The sequence below is a fragment of the Pithys albifrons genome, chromosome 2 (assembly GCF_047495875.1).
Source record: "Pithys albifrons albifrons isolate INPA30051 chromosome 2, PitAlb_v1, whole genome shotgun sequence".
NCBI lineage: Eukaryota > Metazoa > Chordata > Aves > Passeriformes > Thamnophilidae > Pithys > Pithys albifrons.
In genome coordinates this window covers 100,378,859-100,403,338 of record NC_092459.1, presented here as the reverse complement: position 1 = coordinate 100,403,338, position 24,480 = coordinate 100,378,859, and the positions used below count along the sequence as shown (strand labels likewise).

The 24,480-nt window shown below is 45.0% G+C and overlaps 1 protein-coding gene across 2 annotated transcripts in view; it reads right to left on the bottom strand.

Annotated features, from left to right (window-relative positions):
* The window catches only part of COQ8A (coenzyme Q8A), a 44,083-nt gene that overhangs the window by 17,475 nt on the left and 2,128 nt on the right, over positions 1 to 24,480 (bottom strand). For both annotated transcript variants that reach the window (XM_071579778.1, XM_071579786.1), the window contains exons 2-5: positions 13,172 to 13,366; positions 10,495 to 10,905; positions 8,899 to 8,965; positions 2,031 to 2,105 (exon numbers count right to left, since the gene is read on the bottom strand). In XM_071579778.1, coding sequence (XP_071435879.1) covers positions 2,031 to 2,105; positions 8,899 to 8,965; positions 10,495 to 10,905; positions 13,172 to 13,348 — 730 coding nt within the window. In that variant the 5' untranslated portion in view covers positions 13,349 to 13,366. The remainder of the gene's footprint in view (positions 1 to 2,030; positions 2,106 to 8,898; positions 8,966 to 10,494; positions 10,906 to 13,171; positions 13,367 to 24,480) is intronic.

Below are 24,480 nucleotides of genomic sequence, written 5' to 3'. Positions count from 1 at the left end.
AAACAGCTAAAAATAAAAGGTTAATTTTAACTCCTCTGCCTAGCATCGAACTTGGCAGTTCTCATTGCCTTGTTCTTTAATCAAGGTTTGTTCAAGAAAATCACTCTTCCCAAAGCATGACTCAAGACCATGGAGCAGGCTTTTGGCTCCAAGTTATAGTTACATAGGAAAATAATAGTTCCCCCAGCACAAATAAAAAAATTCAAAGGTGCAATTGCAATTTGCTACATTGCAAAAAACAAAAAAGGTGTCTGTTGCCCCCTAAATTAAAAAAAAAATAACCCTTCTCATGCTGTAAAGGAGAGAAACAAAGCTCATGTTATTCCCTCAAATTTCATAGTCCTGTAAGCTCATGCTTTCACTTTGGGGTGTGCCCAATTAGAAAATAATCTGGCAAGCAGAGAAATACCAACAGTTGTGCAATTCTTCCTCTGTTAAAAGCAACACAAATCATAAGCTTCCAACAGGTATCAACAACCTGTCAAACGCTGCAAGTGCTGAAAGCAAAAAGCCTTCAAGGATTGCCTACAGGATGGGCCACATTTGCCTGAACGCATGTTTTTAAAGCAAAGCAAAGAAATCCACTCAGCCTCAAAACAACTCAGGTAATGGAGAGAAACAAGAATTCTTTGCCAAGGACCCTTTTTCTCCTCTGGGCTGCTCTGCACTGCCTGGCTGGTAATACCTCTTGGTATTCCCTGCACAAGTAATGAGTGGCACAGAATCCCTGCCTTCCTCCTGCCTCCCCACCAAAGGGAATGTGATTCACCTCCTGGGATGTTGGCTTTTGGTTTGGGCTTAGGTTTTTTTATTCAGTTGGTTGGTATTTCAGGGTTCTTTCCCCCTCCAAATTTTTTTTTGGTTTTCAGCCACTGCAGTACCTCATGGAATAAATGTTCTCACTGTCTCAGTTTCCATCCTTCTACTATTCCCAAAGACAACGAGGGCAAAGAAAGAAACTGGCTTTGGAGTAGAACACTACCAGCCAGAGAGTAAAAACACAAGGATCCAGCTGCTGTCATTATCTCAAAGCAAGGCTTCTGAACCTTTGGTTTGACTTCATTTTTACTTCTAACTACAAGCCCTTGAACCTTCCATCAGCTCCCTCCAGTCACTGGCAGTAATCTGAACAAACCAGAGAGACCAGCTGAAGATCAAACAGGCTGTAGGAACTGTAACAAAGAATTTGACATTTTGCAGTATCCCATCAGAGCTTTTCCTGGGTAAGAAACAAGGGAATGGAACCATAAACTTTGGAGTAACTTCATGTTTTCTAGAAAAGAATACCATGTACTTTTCATGCTCTAAACCATTCACCCACACACAACCATTCAGTGCCACCATATTTTATCAACTCATACTCTTAGAAGAAAGTCACCATGACATGGCCAGGTATGACTTAGGAATATTTTACCTCCAACTTCAAACAAGCTGGGAAGAAAAGAGGATCAGGTCAACTTGCATGCCTTTTGACATGCTATGAGAATCCTTTAGAAGGCAGCCCAATACAGATAACTGCTGTTTAATAGGAACATAAAGTGTTTTGTCTCTCTTAAATTAGAGAGCAGCCATCCTCCAAGTTCCTCCTAGGCAGAACATCCTTAAATTTCAAACAGACTGCAATCACTATCAAAGTTTTCAGCCACAGGGGCTCATTTACAGCTCTGCACTGAAAGAACTATGTGGTTTCACTGAACAGCTTTAAAAAACCCTTAGGCCAAGACAATCCAGGAATGGGCACAGGGATAGTATTCAAACTCAGGGTGGCTGTGGAGAAGTAAAGCTGTACCAATTGTGCTGGCACAAACTCATTCTCTCACATTTACCTCTGACCTCTGTCTGCAGTGAGTGCACTCAGATGGCAGAAGAGCCTGGAGATGGAGAAGGATTATGTTGAAAATGAAAACTACCCACATCCCCGTTATTCTGACTGCCTCACCATTCCAGCTTTCAAAATAATACAGTCTTGCAAATGCAGGTAAACCCTGTCTGCAATAAAAAAGAAAGGGAAGGATATCAAAAGGGCTTACCATTGCGGTCCTCAGGTCTAAGGCTCTTCTTTGCAACTTCTGCCAATGCCCCAATGCCAAGACCAACAGCGAGTCCTTTAAAGCAAGAAGAAAAAAATGCAGGTCACAATGGAAAAAACCATCCAAGCCACATTTGGAGGCATTTTTTGTAATTAACTTTAAGCCCCACAGTCAAATACATAACCATTTGATTAGAACACGCCCGCTTTTGCAATGGAGTTTTCTTCACTTGACACTTAAGAGTTTTCTCCTACACTTCTTGAGCCCAGCATGCCAGCCAGGAATCACAGGCTACACCAGTCTGGGACACTTGGCTTTTATAAACCACGTCACAAGTGCTACTCAGAGCTCTGTGCTCTGGCTGAGGTCCTGCTGTAAACTCAAATCGTGGAGCTTAGAAGAGGAAAAAAAAATTCTCACAAACATGGTTCTCAAAGTACAATTCTCAGGAAAGAACAGAATCCCCCTCATCCACTACCATAGCAGGAGGAAGACAAACCATATTTAGATAAAGCCACTGCCAGCAGAGTTTAGGTCTCTACAACCCTCTCTCAGCAGTCAGTTTATTCATGCTCATTAGCTGTCTGTTACTTCCACAAAGTCATTGACTGTGATGAACACGAACATGTTCTTCCTGAGGCTCACCTTATGCAAGAAGTGTTGGAACCTGCAATCCCACACAGCAACCCTACGGCCAGGAGACAAAACACCAGCACTCATGCACTACCTCTCTGGCAAGCAGGGAACTCCAGGGTGTTGTTTCACAGCCACAGATTAAGCTACGACTACAAAAGTGTTATCTCCCTCCACTAATCAGACCAAAGCCACAGAAGGTTAAACGAGGCACAGATCTAATCATGCAGTAATCCATACTACCAAAGGTCTCACTTCCTTCCCAATCTCAAAATATTTATTTTTCTGGATAATAAATGACATGGGCAACCAGAACAGATGGTGCTCCTTCATATCTCCTCAGCAGTGGTGCATCCTGCCATGCTGTACTCCCACACTGCTGGCAGTACCAGATGCACCCATTTTCCAAGCACCCCAAGCCCTCCTTGAGGCACTACTGGACAGCTTCCCAAGTAAAACAACCAGGGAACACAGTATAATGAAGGAAGCAGAGCTGACTATCACATAATATTTTGCACATGTGCAGGAGGAAGCACATGCACATGTTTCGTAGACTCAAGTCACAGCACAGCATATTCAGAATTGGAAGGGACCCACAAGGATCATCAAGTCCAACAGTAAAGTGAATGGCCCATATAGGCATCAAACCCACAACCTTGGTGTTACTGGCTCCAGGCTTAAACCAACTGAGCTAATCTCATGGTAGTGAGGAAGCCTGGGACCAAACAAGGTGACCCTCATCTTGCACTGCGGAATTCCTCTCTCTCACCAGGTAATTACAACCTTCTGGGCTTGTGGAAAACTTCATCCTCCTTCATCCTACAGACCAGACTAACACACTAGGGCTCAGAAAGCAAGTAGTGCACAGGAGGGTTCAAAGCCACAACACTCATTTCCCCAAATTCCACCAGATTTGTTTTAAGCCTCTTTAACACACCCACCCGTCTGAAGGCCCATGGTCTAGGCATGTATTAGTTGAATACAAGTAATGCTGTGTATTGGGTCTGGCTAAGGTAAGAGTTCATTTTCTTCACAGCAGCCTTTATCACACTGGGTGCTGGATTTGTAACTAAAAGTGTTGATAACACACAAGTGTTTTGGCTCTTGATGGACAGTGTTTGCACAGCATCAAGGCTTTTGCTTTTTCCCACTCAGCCCCTGCAAAAAGCAGGCTGGGTGTGGGCAAGAGGCTGGGAGGGAACATCCAGGAGAGCTGATCCAAATCCATCAATGGGATATCCATGCCATATAACATCATGCTCAGCAGTGAAAGCTCAGAGAAAGGAAGATTAAAGGGTAGATGTTTGGGGTTATGGTGTTTGTGTTCCCAAGTAACCACTACAGATGCTGAGGTCCTGCTTCCCAGGAAGTGGCTGGACATCTGCCTGCCAACAGGGAGTAGCAGATGAACTCCTCTCACTGCTTTGCTTGCACATGGAGCTTACTTTGCTTCACATGTTAAACTACCTTTATCTCAACTCCCCAGTTTTCTCCCTTTGGCTCTTCCTCTTCCCACATGCTGTGGGAGGAAAGAAGCAGCTATATGGGACTTTGCTGCCAGTCAAGGTCAAATGACACACTGACAAATGTTCGCCTGTTACCAGGAACAAGTCACCGCTCCAAACAACCCAAAAGGCTGTACAAAACTACTCTCCTCCTCTGGGCCACTTTTCTAATGACCTTGCATGAATCACTCCTGATGTCCTTCATTTTCCTTATCTGCAAGATGTATGTTTCATCCAAGATTAAGCATTTTGTGACAGTTTTCAGCATTGCTGAACAGCCATAGTTCAGCATCTTGAAAATTAGCCCTAAGCACCTCTAGAAAGTCACTCTCCTGCATTTTGCACTTTACACAGATTATTTCAGGCCTGGAAAATGCCACTTGGTTCTACACCAGCAGAGTGGCTCTTCAGACGTGTTCCAGGCATCTCCAGCATCTATTACACTTCAAACCAAGACAATCATGAGATGATCAGGAGCCAGTTTTGTTCAGGACCAATCCTCTTGGCTCAGCAACTGATACAACAAAACAAACAGGAGACTGAACAGGCTGTTATCTCTCTGCTCAGCCTGCCAAGCACAGGGGTGAGTGAGACCCTCCCCTGGAGCAGCCTTTGCCCTGGTTTCGGTCACATAAAATAACACAAGCACCACACAGTGCACACACAGCTCCTCGGCTGGACAGGGGAGAGGGAAAATATAAAGAAAGGCTCATGGGTCATCACTCAACAATCACCATGACAGGCAAAATAGACTCAGCTTGAGGGAAATTAGTTTAATTTATAACCAACCAAATCAGAGTAGAGTAATGAGAAATAAATACTGAATTGTAATGAGAAATAAATACAGAATTATAAAACACCTTTCTTCCACTCCTCTCTTCTTCCAGGGCTTAGCTTTACAGCTCAATTCCCTACCTCCCTCCCTTCCCTTGCAGTATCAGGGGACAGAAATGAGGGTTGTGGTTAGTTCACTACATGTTGTCTCTGCTGCTCTTTCCTCCTCAGGGAGAGAACTCCTCACACCCTTTCCCTCCTCCAGCATGGGGTCCCTCCCACAGGAGACAACTCTCCAGAAACTTCTCCAACGTGAGTTCTTTCCACAGGCTGCAGTTCTTGACAAATTGCCCCAGCACAGTCCCCTTCCACAGAGTGCAGTCCTTCAGGAAAAGGCTGCTCCACATGGGTCCTCAACAGGGTCACAAGTCCTGCCAGCCAGCCTGCTCCAGTGTGGGTCCCCCATGGGCTCACAGATTCTGCCAGGAGCCTGCTCCAGCATGGGTTTCCCACAGGGTCACAGCTTTCTTCAGGCTTCTGCCTTCTCCAGCATGGGCTCCTCCAAGAGCTGCAGGTGGGTATCTGCTTCATGGGCTGCAGGGGCACAGCTGCCTCACCATGGTCTTCACCACGGGCCGTGGGGGGAATCTCTGCTCTGGCACCTGAGCTCCTGCTCCCCCTCCTTCTGCACTGACCTTGGTGTCTGCAGTTGTTTCTCTCACTGCCCTCTCCAGCTGCAACCGTGCAGGTTTTTTCCCCCTTCTTAACTGTGTTATCGCAGAGGTGCTGCCACCATCGCTGCTGGGCTTGGCCTTGGCCAGCAGCAGGTCTGTCCTGGAGCCATCTATGGGGAAATTCCTGACAGCCTCTCACAGAAGCCACCCCTGCAGCCAAAACCTTGCCAAGCAAACCCAATCACACACACTTGTCACTCGTGACAATCTGAATCCTGCCATTGTCAGTCCTGTATATACTTCAGTAACACACCTCAAGAGGTTACCTCTTTTTTTTTTTCTTTAAAATTGTTAAAATCACATTAGGTCTAGACTTCACTGAATTTTCCTGAATTTTCTTTATCATTAAAATAACAAACTTAGAAACCAGGAATACGATTAAGGAAGACAGGAACTGCTTAGAAAAGTCAAATAACACAAGGAAGAGAGAATGGAAATAAAGAGATTAAGAACTGTGTGAGTGGACCTGATGACCCATCAGGCTACAAAACAAGCATGGAACTAAAAACCGCAGAAAAAAAATCTGTTTTGTCAATTAGAATCCTGGGAAGAAGAAATAAATAAAAATCAAGGATGATGTTTAGTACTATAAATACATCTACCAGCAGACACTCCAGCTGCTGTAAGAAGAATACAAAAATACATATAAAAGACAAAGGAGTTCAGCAGAGGATCTTGTGCTGATCACAGAGAAACATTAGCTCAGTGTTACACCCAAGTAAAAGGCTTCATAAAAATGCAATTTGAAAAGAACATTTCTTATGAGGTAAGAGACAGCCAGGAAAAGCCACACTTGAATTGGCTGACAGGGTTTCACCAGGATTGCACTGGACCTCTGAAGAAAAAAAAAAACACTCTATTTTGGAGCAAACAGGAGCTGCTTCTCGCTATAAATGCAGTTGTCTTCCCAGTGCCCTGCATCCACCCTGGTCTTGAACACTTGCAGGGATGAAGCATTCACAACTTCTCTGGGCAACAGTTTGAGTGCCTCACCACCCTCACAGTCAAGAATTTCTTCCTAACAACTAATCTAAACCTGCCCTGTTTGGTTTAAAGCATTTAGCCCTTGTCCTGTTACTACATGCCCTTTTAAAAACTCCCAAAACATTACCAAAGGGCATCTTAAACTGAAAAAAAACTACCCAGAGATGACATCTGTTGTTTGTTAAGCCACTGCACTGACTGTACTATTTCTCTTTGCTGTTACAAGTAAAAATTCAGAGGAGAAGAAAAACAATGAATGTTAACAAGAGATTGCAAAGCCCAGAGTATCTGAACACCTTTTTTGTACCACAATTTCACCCCAAAAGAACTCTGAAAACAAGAGCTCTGTCTTGTAGAAATTTTAACCATATAAAGCAGACAACTGGAGAAGAGTAAGACCAAAAAAGAATAATGACACAGAGATATGTCTGAAGCTGCTGCTTATAAACAATCTCTCTCTTTCTTACTCTCCCTTTGTGGTTTTTGTTTGATGGGGCTATTTGTTTTGTTTTTTACCTTGAGGTAAGGAGAAGACAGTTAGTTACACTTCCCCTGGAAGCATGAGCCAGCCTTCCCTCATGCAACAGCCTTGGGTACCAAAAGCTGGAGCACAAAGCAGCAGCACTGGAACCCAAAGTTCACAGAAAATTTGGTCATCTGCCACTTCACATACCCCAGCTGTCAGCAAGCAGCAACAGATGAATTCAGAAGATGACAGTTAGAAGTGTTGTGACACTTTTCATAAAATTCAAGGCTAGATTAGAACAGAGACCTGTATGCTACTAGAGCTTAAGAACAAGTGAGTTTTAAAGTGATGCCTTGTTATTCCAAGAAGCAGATCATGAACCCTGTTTCTGAATACTAAGCATGCTGTGAAGCCAAAGTGCCTGCAATGAACTACAGGGCTAAAGAGATCTGACAAGCATGAAAAACTTCTGTTATCGCAAAACTCACTTGCTGCTTATTCCTGCACCTCACAGAATCAGTCCCTGCCCCCAGCTTCTCCTAGTGTGCATACTGCTCTGACAAAGGGACACACAGAGAAAGAATAATTGGGGTTATTTAATAATAGTTGATTTGGATTACATTTGACAGGTTATTTTTCTTTCATCTGGGATCTGTAACACTGAATGTCTACTTTGTGCATGTGCTTCTCTATCAAATTTTGTGGAAGAGAATCACAAGAGAGTGTTCACAACCTAGACAGGCTGCTATCATCTCAAAACTTAACAGTCACAAAAAACCCAACCACAGCTACAAAGAAACTACTCACCTAATGATTAGCTAAGTAAGACTAGCTGGGTTCATCTTTCCACCTCCCATACCATGATAGTTTCCTTTTTCTTAGGAATATCTTAAGTCCTTCAATGGCTTTGGATATAAGACATTAGATAAGCATTACCTGTTAATATATTTTAAGATATTTAGCTGCTCTTTGACATAGTAAGTCCCATTCTGCAAGTAAAATTCACTTGGGCTTCAGCCACCTGGAGTTTACAAACTCAGAATAGGATTTACATATTTTCTGTGAGAAGACAGTTTATAAGCAATGACTAAGTAAATCAAACCTTGACTATTATCATCCCCCCAACCTCAAAGAGCAAAACCAAAAGGATATGTTTCATATTCAACCACTGCTCAGAGAAATAGCAAGGATAATGTTGAGAAAAGATTATGTAAAATAGACAGCTGCTCCAGCTGTCTCTGCTGGACAGTAACCACACACTGTAGGGACCTGGAGGAGAGTTTGCTCAGTGAAGTGAAGTTACAGGCACAGGACCAGGGTATTTTCTTCAGGCTGGGGAACAACCTGCACCTTAGTCTCCTTAAAACAGAATCCAGTATGTGTCAGCATGAAGATGTGCAGCTCTACTACGCACTCCCAAATCACAGAATCACAGACTATTCTGAGTTGGAAGGGACTCACAAGGATCATCGAGTCCAACTCTTAAGTCAATGGCCCACATAGGGGATTGAAGCCATGACCCTGGCATTATTACAACCAAGTTTTAACCAAGTGAGCTAATCTCAGGGTCATCTGCTGTACACTCTTAATTGTAATGGAAAAGCCCCAGTCAAGCTCTGACCTAACCAGCTGTTTGTGGGAAAGCACCTTCCTATGGCAAGCTTAGCCAGAAAACAGAACCACCCAATGCCTGAGCAGGAGCACTGTCACAGCCAGCCCTCAGCTGTACGTGCCAGGGTGGTGACATGGCCAGTGTGGGTGTGCAAACTGACCTCCGAAGTTGGCGAGCCGTCCGATCCGTGTGACGGGAACCTTCCTCTCCCGGGCCCGCTCGCTGAGCTGCAGCAGGGAGAGGGGAAAGGAAAACAGAACAAGAAATACACAGATTAACTGGGCACGTGGTCAGACACCTGCAAAGACAAAGCACAACTCAGAGCACTTGAAAAGCTCTTGGCTACAGACAACCTTGTATCTGTTGATTTTCAAGTGAATACAGTGTAGAACAGACACACTCTGAACTGAAACGCACACTAAGCAGAGGAGACAGGTGGGAAAGACAGAAGAGCTGATAACCATGTTTAGAACCCCCATTTTCACTTTCAACTCAGCAACCCTTATATTTTTAACTTAGAGAAGCTGTGCAATGCTAACCCAAACTCCCTTGCACACAGGGAGTGTGTGGAAGGTTATCTTGTTCCCAGTACTGTAGACAATTAGCCCATGCACAACATGTTGACAGGAAGCTCAACGTGAGCCAATAGTGCGCCCAGGTGGCCAAGAAGGCCAATAGGATCCTGTCCTGTATCAAAAAAAAGAGTGGCCAGCAGGACCAGGGAAGTGATCCTTCCCCTGTACTCTGCATTGGTGAGGCCACACCTTGAGTGTTGTGTTCAGTTCTGGGCCCCTCAGTTCAGGAAAGATATTGAGGGGCTGGAGCGGGGCCAGAGAAGAGCAACAAGGCTGGTGAAGGGACTGGAACACAAGTCCTATGGGGAGAGGCTGAGGGAGCTGGGGGTGTTTAGCCTGGAGAAGAGGAGGCTCAGAGGTGACCTCATCACTGTCTAGAACTACCTGAAGGGAAGTTCTAGCCAGGTGGGGGTTAGTCTCTTCTCCCAGGCACTCAGCAATAAGACAAGGGGGCACAGGCTTAAGCTCTGCCAGGGGAAATTCAAGTTGGAGATGAGAAAAAAATTCTTTCCAGAGAGAGTAATCAGGCACTGGAATGGCCTGCCCAGAGAGGTGGTGGATTCCCAACCCTGGAGGTTTTTAAACTGAGCTTGGCCGTGGCACTGAGTGCCATGATCTGGTAAACGGACTGGAGTTGGACCAAGGGTTGGACTTGATGATCTCAGAGGTCTTTTTCAATCCAATTGATCCTATGATTCTATGAACATGTGGAGCAGCAGAAGCAATATCCTGAGTGAGAGCACCAACAGTAGCATCTGATCATGGCTTTGGGGAAGGAGGCAGAAGGTCAGAACAGATGGCAAGTATCTCCACTGTGAGTTCTGCTGTAACATATATCAATAAATATGTAATTTATGCATTATGAGTCCTCATAATTCAGTGAAAGAAAGGAGATCTCCTGTTAATATACAATGGAAGCCTAACCCTATGTATGCTTTATAAACATCCTCTCACATCAGATTATCTGACAGAGAAGCAACTGTGAAAAGAGAGGCTGAAAAGCTATTGACAGAACAAATATCACAGAGATCAGAGCTAATGAGCACTGATACTTCCCTCTTCTTCCTCCATAAAAGGGAATATTAGAAGAGGAAGATATGTGAGAAACACAGGAGAAGGTGAGTAAGAGCAATCCAGTTCAGAAACCCCAGTACTGAGAATCCTTAATTAAAAGAACATACCATCTGTTTGTAGGGTTTCTGCTCTGAACCTGTTTTGGCCTGTCTGGCTTTATCAATATCTTCAGCTGTTAACCCACCAACAGAGGAATGATCTTGGTGAAAAGCCCTATTTTGTCCAAAGGCAGTAGCAAAAGGATTTCCAGGGTCCCTAATGCCTCCAAATAACCTTGCATCCATTTTGGGAGGGAAAGGCTTCTGACCCATGCCAGAATCTCCAGTCTCATCAACACTTCTGAAAGGTCCATTTGTTGTGTAAGAGTAAGCAGGGCCTTCACCGCTGTGTTCGTGAGGTTTGCCTGGGGCAGTGGAGAAGTCCATTGGAGCATCTGATGGTTCTCGAGCTGAGAAGTTATAGTCTTTCCCAAAATCCTCAGTGAGATCAGTGAAGTTCTCCTGCTGTTTGCCTAGTTCCTGCAAACAATAACAAATATTTACAGAATATAACTTAAAACCTGCTCCCTCCCAATCCATGAATCTCAAGACGGGCATCCAGCTAGGCTGTCCTGCCTCCACAGCAATTTGCAGAGGCACTGACACTGCAGACATTCACAGTAAGAGACAAGAAGAAGGAGACACTGAACACCTGGAATTCCTGTCAGTCTTTTAACTCCACTAATAGGTCAAATTAGTTAACAGCTTCTCAAATACCCGTAACTGGAGATGCTTTATTGTACACACACTGCCAGGAAGGGTCACTAAAGCAACACAGTGCTCAGAAACAACAGGTGACGGGACTTGCAATACCCCACAAGATGTACTTAGGAGAAATAACAAAAACCAAAACCTCGTAACATTCAGTTTCTCCCTTTACCATGCTCTCTCCTCCCACCCTGTCCCTAATCATGCAACATCAGCCTTTTCAAGACCAAAGCCAGCCAAAGCAGAAACAGATAGCTACGTACAGGCAGAGTAAGCTTAGCCTTTCACAGCCATGGCACTACCAACTGCAAAACCCATTGCATTATTCAACCACTGAACTATGGCAGGGCCTACTGTCATTCAAAAATAAATAAAATTCTGTGCCTGAAGCAAGGATAGCAGCATCAGGCACAGCAACACTCAAGGCAACCTTCTCCTGACAGTCTTCTCTCTTATGCTCTGACCTTCAAAAGTTGCCCCACTAAGTCCAGATATTTCTCACCACTTTTCAATATAGAAAAAATAAATAAATTAAAGTCAGCAGCAGAGCATTATCTCCTATTTACTTTTAACTTGGCATATTCTAGTTACCTATCTCAGCAGTCACAATACTCTGGAATAACTGATGACTATTACAGCCAACCAACAGGAGTTTAAATCCTGCTGTGGTCACGCCAGCAGGCAGCATATTTCAAGCTCTTTCCTAAACACTAATTAAATTTCCCTTCTCTGCAGAAAAAAACCAGAACCTGGTCTTTCCTGTTATTCAGCAGTCTCATGCTATTTTGAACTTCAACATCACAGCAACAAGGAGAAGTATGTTTACAGATGGGGACTGTGGCCACAATACTGACCAATGATTTCAAGCAAGAAGGCCTCTCTACTTCCATACTTACATTTTTAAAAGCATGTCAAACAGCTAAAGCCCTGTCACTTAATGTAGAAGCTGTCCTCTCTTCAAAACAGAAAATGCAGTAGCTTTAGATTTCTTAGCAAGCCCTGCTTTGGCAACAGCTTCTCTTGCAACTCAATACAGACTGCAGGGCAAGGGTTCTGCAGCTGTGCTCATGGGGCCTCTCTTGTGCAGAGAAACAAGCACAGAAACAGGAGATTGTCATCTCTCCCAAGGTGCAAAAGGAGGACAATGGCAAGACAAAACACACGCTCATAAACAAACACACACATTAGTTCTACTGCAAGGTTAAATAGAACCAGGAAAACATAGACCCAGATTCTGAGACTGAAGCTACAGATTGCCATGATGGTCTATGGTCTTTCCATAAAAAAACCATCAAAACCTTATTCATTAGTTTCTGCTTCACAAAAGATGATCTGAGCTACATTGTCTTTCTAAAGGAGGATAAAAGATGATCATTTTTAATAAAGAGAAGTTCCTCAGACAAGCTGCAAGATTTTAAGAGATGGCAACACAGCAAATGTGAAGCTCTTATAAATCTATCCACATCTCTGGTGACAAGGGGAAAAAAAAAGTCTGGCTATCCTTTTGTTCCTCATTTGAAAATTAGTTCTGAAAATCCAGCCTGGGCTGTGTGATGAACATGCAAACACCTGACCCTGAGAAACATCACCAATTCTGCCAAGAGAGAGAGCAGACTGAGATAAATCCAATCCCCTGTTAAAGAGCTCATTCACTTAGGCAAAGAGTAGTAATCAATGCCTGAAGTTTAAAGGAGACTTGAAATAACAAAGCCTCTTGCCAATCCTAGCAAGAGCTTGATCTTTGACATGATGAGGTGAACAGAGCATTTTTTATTTTCAGTACATCTTAAACACTCAGTAATGGAAACAAACGCACTGCAGCAACATTCCCTCCCATTCCTGTCCACATATCTATAGCACACCACAGATCCCAAAGGTTTCCCAGAGTATTGCAACATTTGTATTGTTGATCCAGCACTTGAGAGCTACATTCTCCTTTGCAATGAGAGTTCCTCGTCACTCACACAACAAAACCAAAACAGTACCTGGAGGAAAAGCAAATTATCAGATTAGACTGTGCACAAAGAGCTTTGCTTACCTGCACTTTCCCCAGGGCAGAACTGAACTGTTCCTCAGCAGTGGCCTGGAGAGTCCTTGCAATGGTAACTGCGTCGCCCCCGAGCAGCACCTGCCGAAGCTGCCCTGCCTGGGTTTCTACGATTGCCTTACTGAGCTTCATCAAGCCTCTCATGACCATGATGGCATCACCCGCCATGACTGATGTCTTTCCGTGCTGAAAGATAAAAAGAAAGAGTCAGGGCAGGGAGGCAAGATGTCAAGGAGCAAGTTTGCAATGAGTTTCAAGTCACCTAAGAGCCAGTAGCATATCCCCAACACATCTCTTTCCGCTTTGGCAACCAGCCCCCATGGGAACCTGTTTGCAGCTGGCACAGGACACAGCCTGAATGACAGCTCACATTACCAGGCAAAGAGAGAACTCTCCTTACAGGTGTCCATGAGTTAGGATAACTTTCCAGCCTCCACATAAATACACAAGTAACTACTGACCAGGGAAATCAAAGACAGATAAATGTCAGTAAACACAGCAAAGATGGTCTTGACTCCTTCCAGGTGTGAGAACAAGACTAAAAACATTAGCATTTAACCTCTAATTATATGAGACCCTGGAACATGCTCATGGAGCCTGATAGCACTGATGAAATGCACTGTCACATTCCATTCCTGCCCTGGAGCCTGCTCATTTTACATAGCTGACTTTCTTCACTCCCACACCAATGACTAAGCCTTGTCTGTCCTCCAAAGGTGGTCTGCTCCATCCTCAACTCACTCTGCTACTTTTAACTGGAAACTTAAGCACACTCAGAACACCTACCAACCACAGCATTTGCAAAGTGCTGAATTTTTGACTCAGTCCCTCTTCTTTTCAGGGGGCACTCCATCTCAGATTTTAACAGCTCATGCAATTTCTGTGTCTTTAAATACAAATTCAGCACCGTAAGATGCACGACAGAGTGTCTCAGAAGAGGAATTTCCATGAACTCCTTTGCCTAAGCCTAGAACCAAGCTCAGGCTTAGGACACCAGCTCTCCCTCATCATTGTGGTTCATGTAAAAGAAAACCAGGAGTGGCCAGGATGTAAAACCATTTTGCAAGGGAATTTTTCAGCTGTTCATTTCACTCATCTTCTACATCTCTTAAGCACAGTCAGGGTCACAGTTCCAGGGCTGGCTCCCATCTTTACTGAGACATTCAGTTGCCACAAGATGTTGACTAAAGGTTCTACTTTACCCATACCAGAATCTCTATAATGATTTGGAGAAAACAAAGTGTTCTAGCTGCAATAGGTATCAAGTACTAGTCTACGCCCACATATTTAAGTTATTTCCTAGGTAGGTAGAGAGTATCAATTAATTTTTAGAAGATAACCTGTCAACATGCACACATGCACTTCAACTCTAAACATTAATACTCTGATGTGGTACAAGTGATCCCAAGTCAACAGTACACACAGCATTATACTCAGCTGCAGACCACAGGCAACTGGATCCAGTTACCTTCCTGGGAAACACAAAGCCTGATAACAGCAGACACCTCTGTGAGACAGTCATGCAGGAGAAGAGTGGATTGCTAAAGCGAAATTTCTGGCTAAGTACACAATTTTGCTGCAATCACAGATTAAATGAATGGATTCCTAGAGCTGAATTTCAGAGACAGGTTATTATCCAAACGCAGAGTAAAGCCCAGTTACTGGGATATTTGTTCAACAACTGTTACTCAGTGATCAAAATCAGGAACAACCACTGCAGCCAGGCAGTGTTACACGTGCTTTAGGTATGGTGCTAGAAGGACAGTCAAGTGTTTACAATGAATCTGGGCTTAGTAGGTTAGCTGTAAAAATAAAAATCAAGCCTAAGTATGTCATTATTCTGTGGTTCTCTTTACAAAACCTCCCCATGCGCTCCAGACCTGTAAAGTGTTACTCCTGAATCTCTCCACAGTTTAATCACTAGGGTTGGTTTTAACATCGTGTATAACACACTTTTAAACTCAAAAGTTGCCTGTCAGGTAAGGAAGTGTTTTTTACCCCCACATCTTCACACTGGAAATTTCCACATGGATCTAACTTGAAGCATTTGCTGGCAATCCCTGCAATTCAGAGGCAGGCAAAGAAACCAGCCAAGAACCCAGTACTGTCCCAGCTGAAATGAAACCATTCAAAGGTTGCCACTGGTAAGAAATAAGTGCTTTTGTGGCCCAAGTAGTAGCAGCACAGGAAAGCTTGAATGCAAAAAAGCTCCCTCCCTCCCTCCCAAAAAGGGCAGCAAAAGTAATGCAATATAGATCAGTGCACACTCAGACAACAGACACAAAAACATCCACTTTTAACATGGACTCTTCCTATCCAACAATACTAAAACCATATCCTCCTTTCACCCACAAACAGCTGAAGATCTTGGCATGAAGTGACACAATATGCTAAATGTGCATTTTTTTAAAAAATAAATCTTCCAACAAAATTTCAGGGAAGCAAATGCAACCACAAGTGAAAAACATACATTGCATAATGTGCATTCAACCCTCCATTGCTAAATATATCAACAAGCAAGGAGGACCCTGTACAGATTTGGCTACAAGACACTGCACCGGGCACATTCCTACTAATACCCTTCTGACTTCCATGTTATCAGGCCCATTTTCCATGCACAGCAGATTATCTAATTCTGCAGATCCTACATTTAGCAGGACAAGTTGGTTGGTTACCACAACCAGAAGGAGAAAGCATGAAAGAAAATACATGCTAGATAATCAAGAAGGTAAAAGAATACACACAAAAAATAACAAAGAATTAGGAATATTACCTTTTTCCTTCAATGAAAAAGCAATAAGCACAAGCAAGGGCATGAGACAGAAAAACTGAGACAGAGGAAACACGCACTTCTGAGAAGGCTGATACTCTCCCCAATACCACACTTCTGTTAATACACAGCATGGACAGTAGGAAAGGGATTACTTTTCCCCCTGAGGCAAGTTCTTTTCATGCCCCTAATAAATCAGTAAGTAAATAGTGTAAGCAAGCTCTATCAGAAACAGATTTAGGGAGTGGTTTTAAACAGAATTAGTGCAAGTGTACAAAGTCTGTACTTGACTTGTCCCCTAAGGATTCATCATCTCGTGCTAGTAAAGTAGGTCACTGGGGCCAGGGAATACAGACAAGTCAGCAAGCTGTCAGAGGGCCCCTAACCTGGACTGAAGAGGGTTGACAAGTGTTAATAGTGAGCCATTTTCCAAAAATAGGCAGGGTCACAGTTCTGGCTTAATAAGCTTCTCACAGTTGAATGAACCCCTGGAAAACACTCACACCTTTCAGCATGAGGAGGCCATCCTCAGACACTGGGCATGGTCTGCACAGCAGGCAGAGCGGCTTGTGCGGGCGGAGAGCGGGGCTCGGGCCGCCACAGGGAGAGAGAGCGGGGCTCGGGCCGCCACAGGGAGAGAGAGCGGGGCTCGGGCCGCCACGGGGACACAGAGCGGGGCTCGGGCCGCCACGGGGACACAGAGCGGGGCTCGGGCCGCCACGGGGACACAGAGCGGGGCTCGGGCCGCCACGGGGACACAGAGCGGGGCTCGGGCCGCCACGGGGACACAGCGCGGGGCTCGGGCCGCCACGGGGACACAGCGCGGGGCTCGGGCCGCCACGGGGACACAGCGCGGGGCTCGGGCCGCCACGGGGACACAGCGCGGGGCTCGGGCCGCCACGGGGACACAGCGCGGGGCTCGGGCCGCCACGGGGACACAGCGCGGGGCTCGGGCCGCCACGGGGACACAGCGCGGGGCTCGGGCCGCCACGGGGACACAGCGCGGGGCTCGGGCCGCCACGGGGACACAGCGCGGGGCTCGGGCCGCCACGGGGACACAGCGCGGGGCTCGGGCCGCCACGGGGACACAGCGCGGGGCTCGGGCCGCCACGGGGACACAGCGCGGGGCTCGGGCCGCCACGGGGACACAGCGCGGGGCTCGGGCCGCCACGGGGACACAGCGCGGGGCTCGGGCCGCCACGGGGACACAGCGCGGGGCTCGGGCCGCCACGGGGACACAGCGCGGGGCTCGGGCCGCCACGGGGACACAGCGCGGGGCTCGGGCCGCCACGGGGACACAGAGCGGGGCTCGGGCCGCCACGGGGACACAGAGCGGGGCTCGGGCCGCCACGGGGACACAGAGCGGGGCTCGGGCCGCCACGGGGACACAGAGCGGGGCTCGGGCCGCCACGGGGACACAGAGCGGGGCTCGGGCCGCCACGGGGACACAGAGCGCGGCTCGGGCCGCCACGGGGACACAGAGCGCGGCTCGGGCCGCCACGGGGACACAGAGCGCGGCTCGGGCCGCCACGGGGACACAGAGCGCGGCTCGGGCCGCCACGGGGACACAGAGCGGGGCTCGGGCCGCCACGGGGACACAGAGCGGGGCTCGGGCCGCCACAGGGACACAGAGCGCGGCTCGGGCCGCCACAGGGACACAGAGCGCGGCTCGGGCGAGCTACAGGCACACTGGTAGGTAAACCATCTCCTGACACTGCACCTGATTTAGAACCCTGTTGTAACAGCAACACTAAATCAATGCCTGGGGTGCTGCTGTGCCTCACAAGCCACCATCCTCTGTTGTCACTAAAGGCAGTGTGTTTCCTCCCTTCTTCAACAAGTCAGACTATCGAACCAAAGGTTTAAGCAAGTGTAGCAAAACACTCATCATATCAAAGGCCAGTAACAGAAATCGAAAGTTTCACAAGAGGCAACAGATGAAATCACATATTTGTTCTGCTTTAAAAACACATCCCTCCATTCATTCCTTTTCTTTTCCATGTGCTAACACGTGCTCCTACAGACACAAGACCTGCTTCTGACTCCATGTGCCTTTTTCCAGATGCCTGTACAGTCAAAAACCTTACTCATACATACATATACATGTGCATATATGCACACACAAGTATATAGGATGGACCAAGTTTAAACACAAGGAGACCTCTAATCATACAGAAGTAGCAGAAATATTTCTGAAAGTTTTCTGTGCATGACAACACAGTCTCTTTCAGTTTACGGGATTTACTTCTCCCATCACCAGTTTGCTAAACACCCAAGCAGCTCATCTACTGTCGAATAATTAAAAAATCCCCACAACCAATCAAACAAAACTCCAGCAGTTTTACACTATTCCTCTTCAGGCCCGCAGAAGTTTTAGCTGCCTTATTTATCTTCAGCTTTTATTTTAAATAAATGAAACGAATAATATTAGGCTGCACACGTAGTAAGACAGGTAATGAAACAACATGCTTCAGGAAGAAGAAACAGCCTCTATAGCTCTCCCCTGCTGTTATCCTTTGTTACAATCACTGTTATCTGAGTTGTATCTGAACAAGAACTATAACCTTGGCATCAGTGTTATAACCACTCACACCAAGAGAGCGAGTGTGGCAACAGTATACTGAAATAAAAATAAGCACCACAAACAAGATACAGAAGATCAGCTACTCAAGCACATTGTTCCATGGCCATAAACCAACAGTAGACTAAGTAAAAATAAGTATTATTCATTAAGCAGCTTTGTAACTGTTCTTCTACAGATTTTTTCCATTTCTTTTAGATGTGTTGCCATACCAACCCCTTTCATGTGATCCTTTCACTCATGGCCTTTTTCAGTTCCATCACACACCTCCCCACCACTTCCTTTGCTAGCAAATTTCCAGGTCCCTGCCTAGAAGTATTTTCATTAGCTGGATTCCTTGGGTTGCAGCTGACCCAAATTTCAACCTTGCAGGGCACAAACCCTGCATTTTGAAAGGAGGAAGTTGCCATCATCGTTTAAATCGGACTGAAAATCTACCTTGCTTATCCTTCACTCTTTCCCCTTTCCGCAACTCCAAAACACTGCAGGTCCAAAAGAAATTTAAAGATCTGACCTACAACAGAATTAAGGACCCCTATATTTGAGTCCTGGGCTCATGGCTTACACTTCAGCCTCTTTAAACTGAATTCATCGAGTCTCTGAAAGCTGCTTTAAAACCACCCTTGCTCAAAGCAGTTTGCTAATGCCATTTAAAACAAACACCTCTGAAAGGCAGGCTGAACTGGTTTGCTCTCTAATTGCTACAATAGCAGTGCACATACTGATACAAGTGGACTGCTTGGCACACAAATGCATCTTTCCACCAAAATTCAGAAGGCTTAGCAGCAATTTTTGGCAAATGACAGCTAGTTCAAAACCCAATTTTCCCCATAAATGGCTTGACACATCACATAAGAGTGAAAAGAATGCCTGGACACTTCAAAAGTAAGCACAGTCTGCTTTATTTTAGGCACAGATAGATCCATGCAAAATGAATGCTCTGGACAAACAGCTCTATTTACTTCTTTTGGACAATGTCTGGGGACATGCTGAAGGACAGTCACAGCCCACATGCCTGCAATGAATAGAGTATCTTTCTTCCCTGGCCATGGGTCTAGAAATAATTCACCCACAATTAAGATGCCAGTGAGACAGCACATTACAGGCCTCATTACAGATCACTTCTGATACGCCTTGACACAATACACTAATAAATTCTGTCCTGTGTGCACATTTCCTGTTACACTGAGGTAGATCCAACTCAGTTGCTGTGATTTTAAGGCTGTTGCTTGCTCACTTTTCCCCAAGAATGTGGTCTGTGTCACCTCCTGGGAATTAAGTATTTGCAGTTCATGGACCAAAAAAGTTCCCTTTACTTCATTTGCAAGGCAAAAACGTTTGGACCACTCAGACAATATTTCAATCTGGAGTTGTATTTATACCCAACATGCAATCTTTGTATTACTTATGTTACCAAGAGGAAAGGAAGAATAAGAGTACAAGAAAAAAAGGGGGAGGGGGTTTGTTTATGCAGTGGGCAGTGCTTACAAGTGCATTGCACTGTACCTTCTACATAGCTCAAAAGCTGCAAGCACAGGTGTGACTTTACTCACATAAATAATTCAGATAAATTCTGTGATTAGAGTTACTTCTCATGCACATGGACAGTTCACCCAGCAACAAGCACAAGAGTATATGAAAATCAAAATGGAGCATGACTTCAAAGCATACAGATTAATATGAGATTCTGGCCGATGCAATAGTTGAAGCACATATTTAAGAAAGAGAACTACAAGCTGAATCTGTATCTTTTTTGGGGTTTATGGCAAATTTACACAAAAGCACAGTTCACTGGTTTCAAGTCATCCCTCTGTCAGTGTTAACATACAGCATCGCTTTAAAAGACAAATTCCCCCACATCCATGCGGAACAACTCCACTTAACAGTATTTATAAAAAGGTAACACTAAAGCTCTACATCGCTAAATCCAAACAAAAACAGAACGTTACAAATGCCTCCTTCTCAGGGTCTGTGGAGCAGCTCCACCCTCTCACAGTCACTTCACCAGTTACAGCAGAAGCGACCACCAAAGCTCAGCCTCCACTGAGGCACAGGGAGCCAGTCCCTGCCTGATGCACAGCTCTGCAGTGTTAAGCTCAGCACAGCAAACAACAGAGCACCCCACTGGTCTCATACACTGAACTAGAACATAAAGTATAAATGAGGGAGGTTATCAATTTAAAGCTAATTTTTTTGGCACACACGGTTATGTTGTAATTGCTTTTATTGGAAGTCTTGACTTTCTGAAAGCACCATGACTCCAATTTAGGAATTGGAAAGCAGTAAAGAGCTATGCCTCACAAACAAGTGCAGATTCCTTTGGACTCAAATACACCACTAGTTAAAGCAAAAATCGTGAGAAAAATTGCAGCTTTTCCTCTTGCATTTAAACACACATCATTCTTCAGTCACAGACCTCAAAAAGCTAAGGAAAGGGGACTGACAACACAGTTCTCTGCTTTAGAGGGAAGAGAACAAGAGATCTATCCAAAGTTATACCACATGTCAGAGATGGGGTTAGGAACAGAATCACAGTGCTCACCAGGGTATACTGACAGCACACAGCCTATCCCTAAGTATCCTTTAAATATTCATCCCTACAGAACAAAGAGAAACAAAGATTGAGAGCTGGTTTGCTGACCACCTTAATGGTATATTTGTTAACAGTCATCTCTAAATGACACACCAGCATCGATTTCTAGTCAGCAACTTTTAATTGCAAGCTTCTGGCAAATTAGACATACCCTGTACCTGTGCTGTACATCTGTCTTCCTCAGGTGTAAGAATTTTGCTTATTATCCTTTGTGTACACCAGGACAGACCTTGCACACAATGTCCCAAGTCACTGCATGGTGAAGGGCAGTCCTGTGGTGTAAAGGAGAGCACTCTGGACTCTGAATCCCAAGATTGTGAGTTCAAGTCTCAGTCGGGACCGTTCCCTGGCAGTTCAATGCCTCCCTGCCATCCCATCCCGTCAGAACTCGGATGCTCAGCAGGGTCAGCCCCGGTCAGTACCGGGTGCTGTGACAGTCCCGAGGACTTCCCTGTCACTGTCCAAGCTCGCTCGGCCGTGGTAGATGGACCTCAGGACTTAAACAGTGGGGCCAGTTCTGTGCACGCTGTGCCTCACCTAAAAAATCCACTGCCCAGGCTGGAAGGGCACCCACGTGGGGAGAGCCCTTCTCAAATCTTTGCTCGTAAAGTTTGGCCATACAAATAAAACATACATGGTGAAGTCACCAAGTGGTGCCCCTGCAGGTGTCCAGGTGGCAAACACACTCGCTCTGTTCACACGGTGAGCACAACCCTTCTGTCCCCCGTCTGAGCAGCAGGTCAAACACCACAGGCTCCCAATACTGATCCTGCAGGCACCCATGTCCGTACAGATTCACAGCTTCCAACCTTGCCCTGAAAGGCAGGGCCAAGTTCCTATTTAGCAACTTGCAACACCTCCTAGACTATTCATAGCACCGAACATACCAGCACCCCAGCTACAGGAGCTTTCTTCTTCCTGGCTGAGCCAAAACCTCCCTCTAAGAAGCAGAAAAATAGGATGCAAGAAGACAACCACAGGCAAAAAAAAACTACTTCAAGAAGACATAAACTGATCTCTGTGCTAAGGGGAACAGGGTCTATCAGAATTTACAGCTCCTACATTATAGCTGTCACAGACAAGTTTTTTCTGTCAGCTCCTACTTACCACATATAGGTACTTTTGACACTAGGGTAAATAAGAGCAATGAGCTCTGTATTTCTCAAAACTTAGAACTAAGCCTAACCTGTAAGCTCTCACACCTGATGCAGAATCTGTAACCTGCAATTGTTTATGCTCTCTGTTGTACAGGGTTTATAAAATTACATTCTACATAAACATATTGCCTTTCCAAGCTAGAAAAGCCAAAGCTTTTTGCAACTTATACAGGTGCCTTTGAAAATCCCCAAACTGGCAGAGTGAATTCTGAATGGCCATGCTCCGCAAAGCTTTGCCATGCAATGTAAACTTGTGGGCTTACCAATCTCAGAATAGTTCTCTACACAAAACACTCAATCCACTCAGCTCACTGCCCAGTCATTCTCCCTTCCATTCATCTCTTCTCTAGTCCCAACTACTCTCTGGACTTGACCATGATGAAGATGGAACACTCACAAGTGGCACAGACAGACAGCAGCAGAGCTGTGACATTGCAAGACTCCACCTCAAGCCCCTCTATAGTATCTTTGTTCAGCACATTCAGAAAAAAAAAAAAAAGACGTGCAACTGGTTAAAAAGGAGGCATGAACAGCAATGAAACAGGCCATAAAGATTTAATCTACACAGAAAGCCAGGACTAAGTGCAAAGGCAAAACAAACACAGTAAAAGAACTTTTAAAGTGGAAGTTATCACCTGCACGACACAGGACCACAAAGATCACAAGCAGATCACCTTTCCCAATGTCCCTCCATACAGAATCTAAGACTCTTTAGGAAAAAGAAATAGTCTTATGCCATTTCCAGAAAAAAACCCATCTATTTTTTAACTCTGTATATGCACACAGACTTGTTAAAGCAGACATAAGAACTTGCAAAGTTTCTAAAAGCCAGCTCCAGAGACTGACAGCTAACTATTTCAGAGCAAGTAAGATCATTTTCTGTGCTGCATAAAGTGCACATGGAACGTTTCAGATACTGAGTAACTGGGAACTTAACGAGCTTCATTTAGATCTACACCTCTACTGACTGACAAAACACAAAAGACATTAAAACACCATTAAAATGAAGTGCAAAAACATAACTGTGCAAAGAAAGGGCAAAACTTGTATATCCTGTTATTTCTTGGTCTTTGTCACCAGCTTAGATTTAGGTTAATTTTGTCATCTACTGTAAGGAGAGAGGGGAAAGGGAGGGGAGCAAAACAAGTGGCATCTAAAAAATGGAGAAGCTAAAGATAAAAAATTGAGTATAAAGATACACACATGCCTATAAAATGAGCTTTCACTACTGAGTGGGAAAGCAGACAGTGATTGAACCCACACCCTCAAACTACTGTGCTTTACTATCAGCTTGCATTTTAGCTCCACATGCAAATAACTTACTTTCTTCCGGTCCTAAAAGAAAGCAGCACTTGGAGCACAGGCAGCACTTTAAGCACTTTTATAAAATAAGCTGAAAGAGAAGACAGTCTTCTCCTATAGATGCTCCATTCCAGAACATACAGCTCCATGAGCTAAAAAGCCTCCTCTTCCAGAAATTTTTGTAAGCAGTTTTAGTGGGAGAAAAACAGAAGATCTACATTCATACAGGAGATATGGTTCTAAATTCTGCTTCAGACTCCCCATCTCCATCCTAAGCTGAACTGGTCACCCATAAGTACAGAGATTTAAGGCAAAGAGAAATGCTTATTTGTGCATCAAGCCAAAGCCTGAGATGTATTTAGCAAGGCACCTGGAACAATCAATTTATACCACACACATGGACACACAAGATAAAGACCATGAGACACACTCCATCCCTGGCATCCTTGTTAAAAAAACCACACGGACAGTAAAAACAAACCAATCTTCACCTACAAAAACACTCTGTAAGCAATCGACGAGTTTAGTATTAAAAATGAATAAACAGGAATTCAGCTGCTGTCCCTTGCCCCTCTCAGTTTCCAGAAAAATAGAACAGCCTGACAAACAGGGTGTGAAACAACAGACCACCACTTGCCTGTAAATGGACTACTGGAGGACCTGAAGCCAAAAAACGTTCTGTTCTGGCTGCATGGATGCAATCAGCTATTATCAACTTGTGTTAAATATCACAAATGAATTAACCAGAGCTGCACAGCACAGAGTTCTCCTTGGCAGCAGTGAAACAAGGTGATCAACACTCCGATGGTAAGCCCATGAAGGAATTCTCCACATCTGGCCTTTTCCTCTACTGATCACACCATTATTAAAAGGGACACACTGCCAAAGCACAGCAGG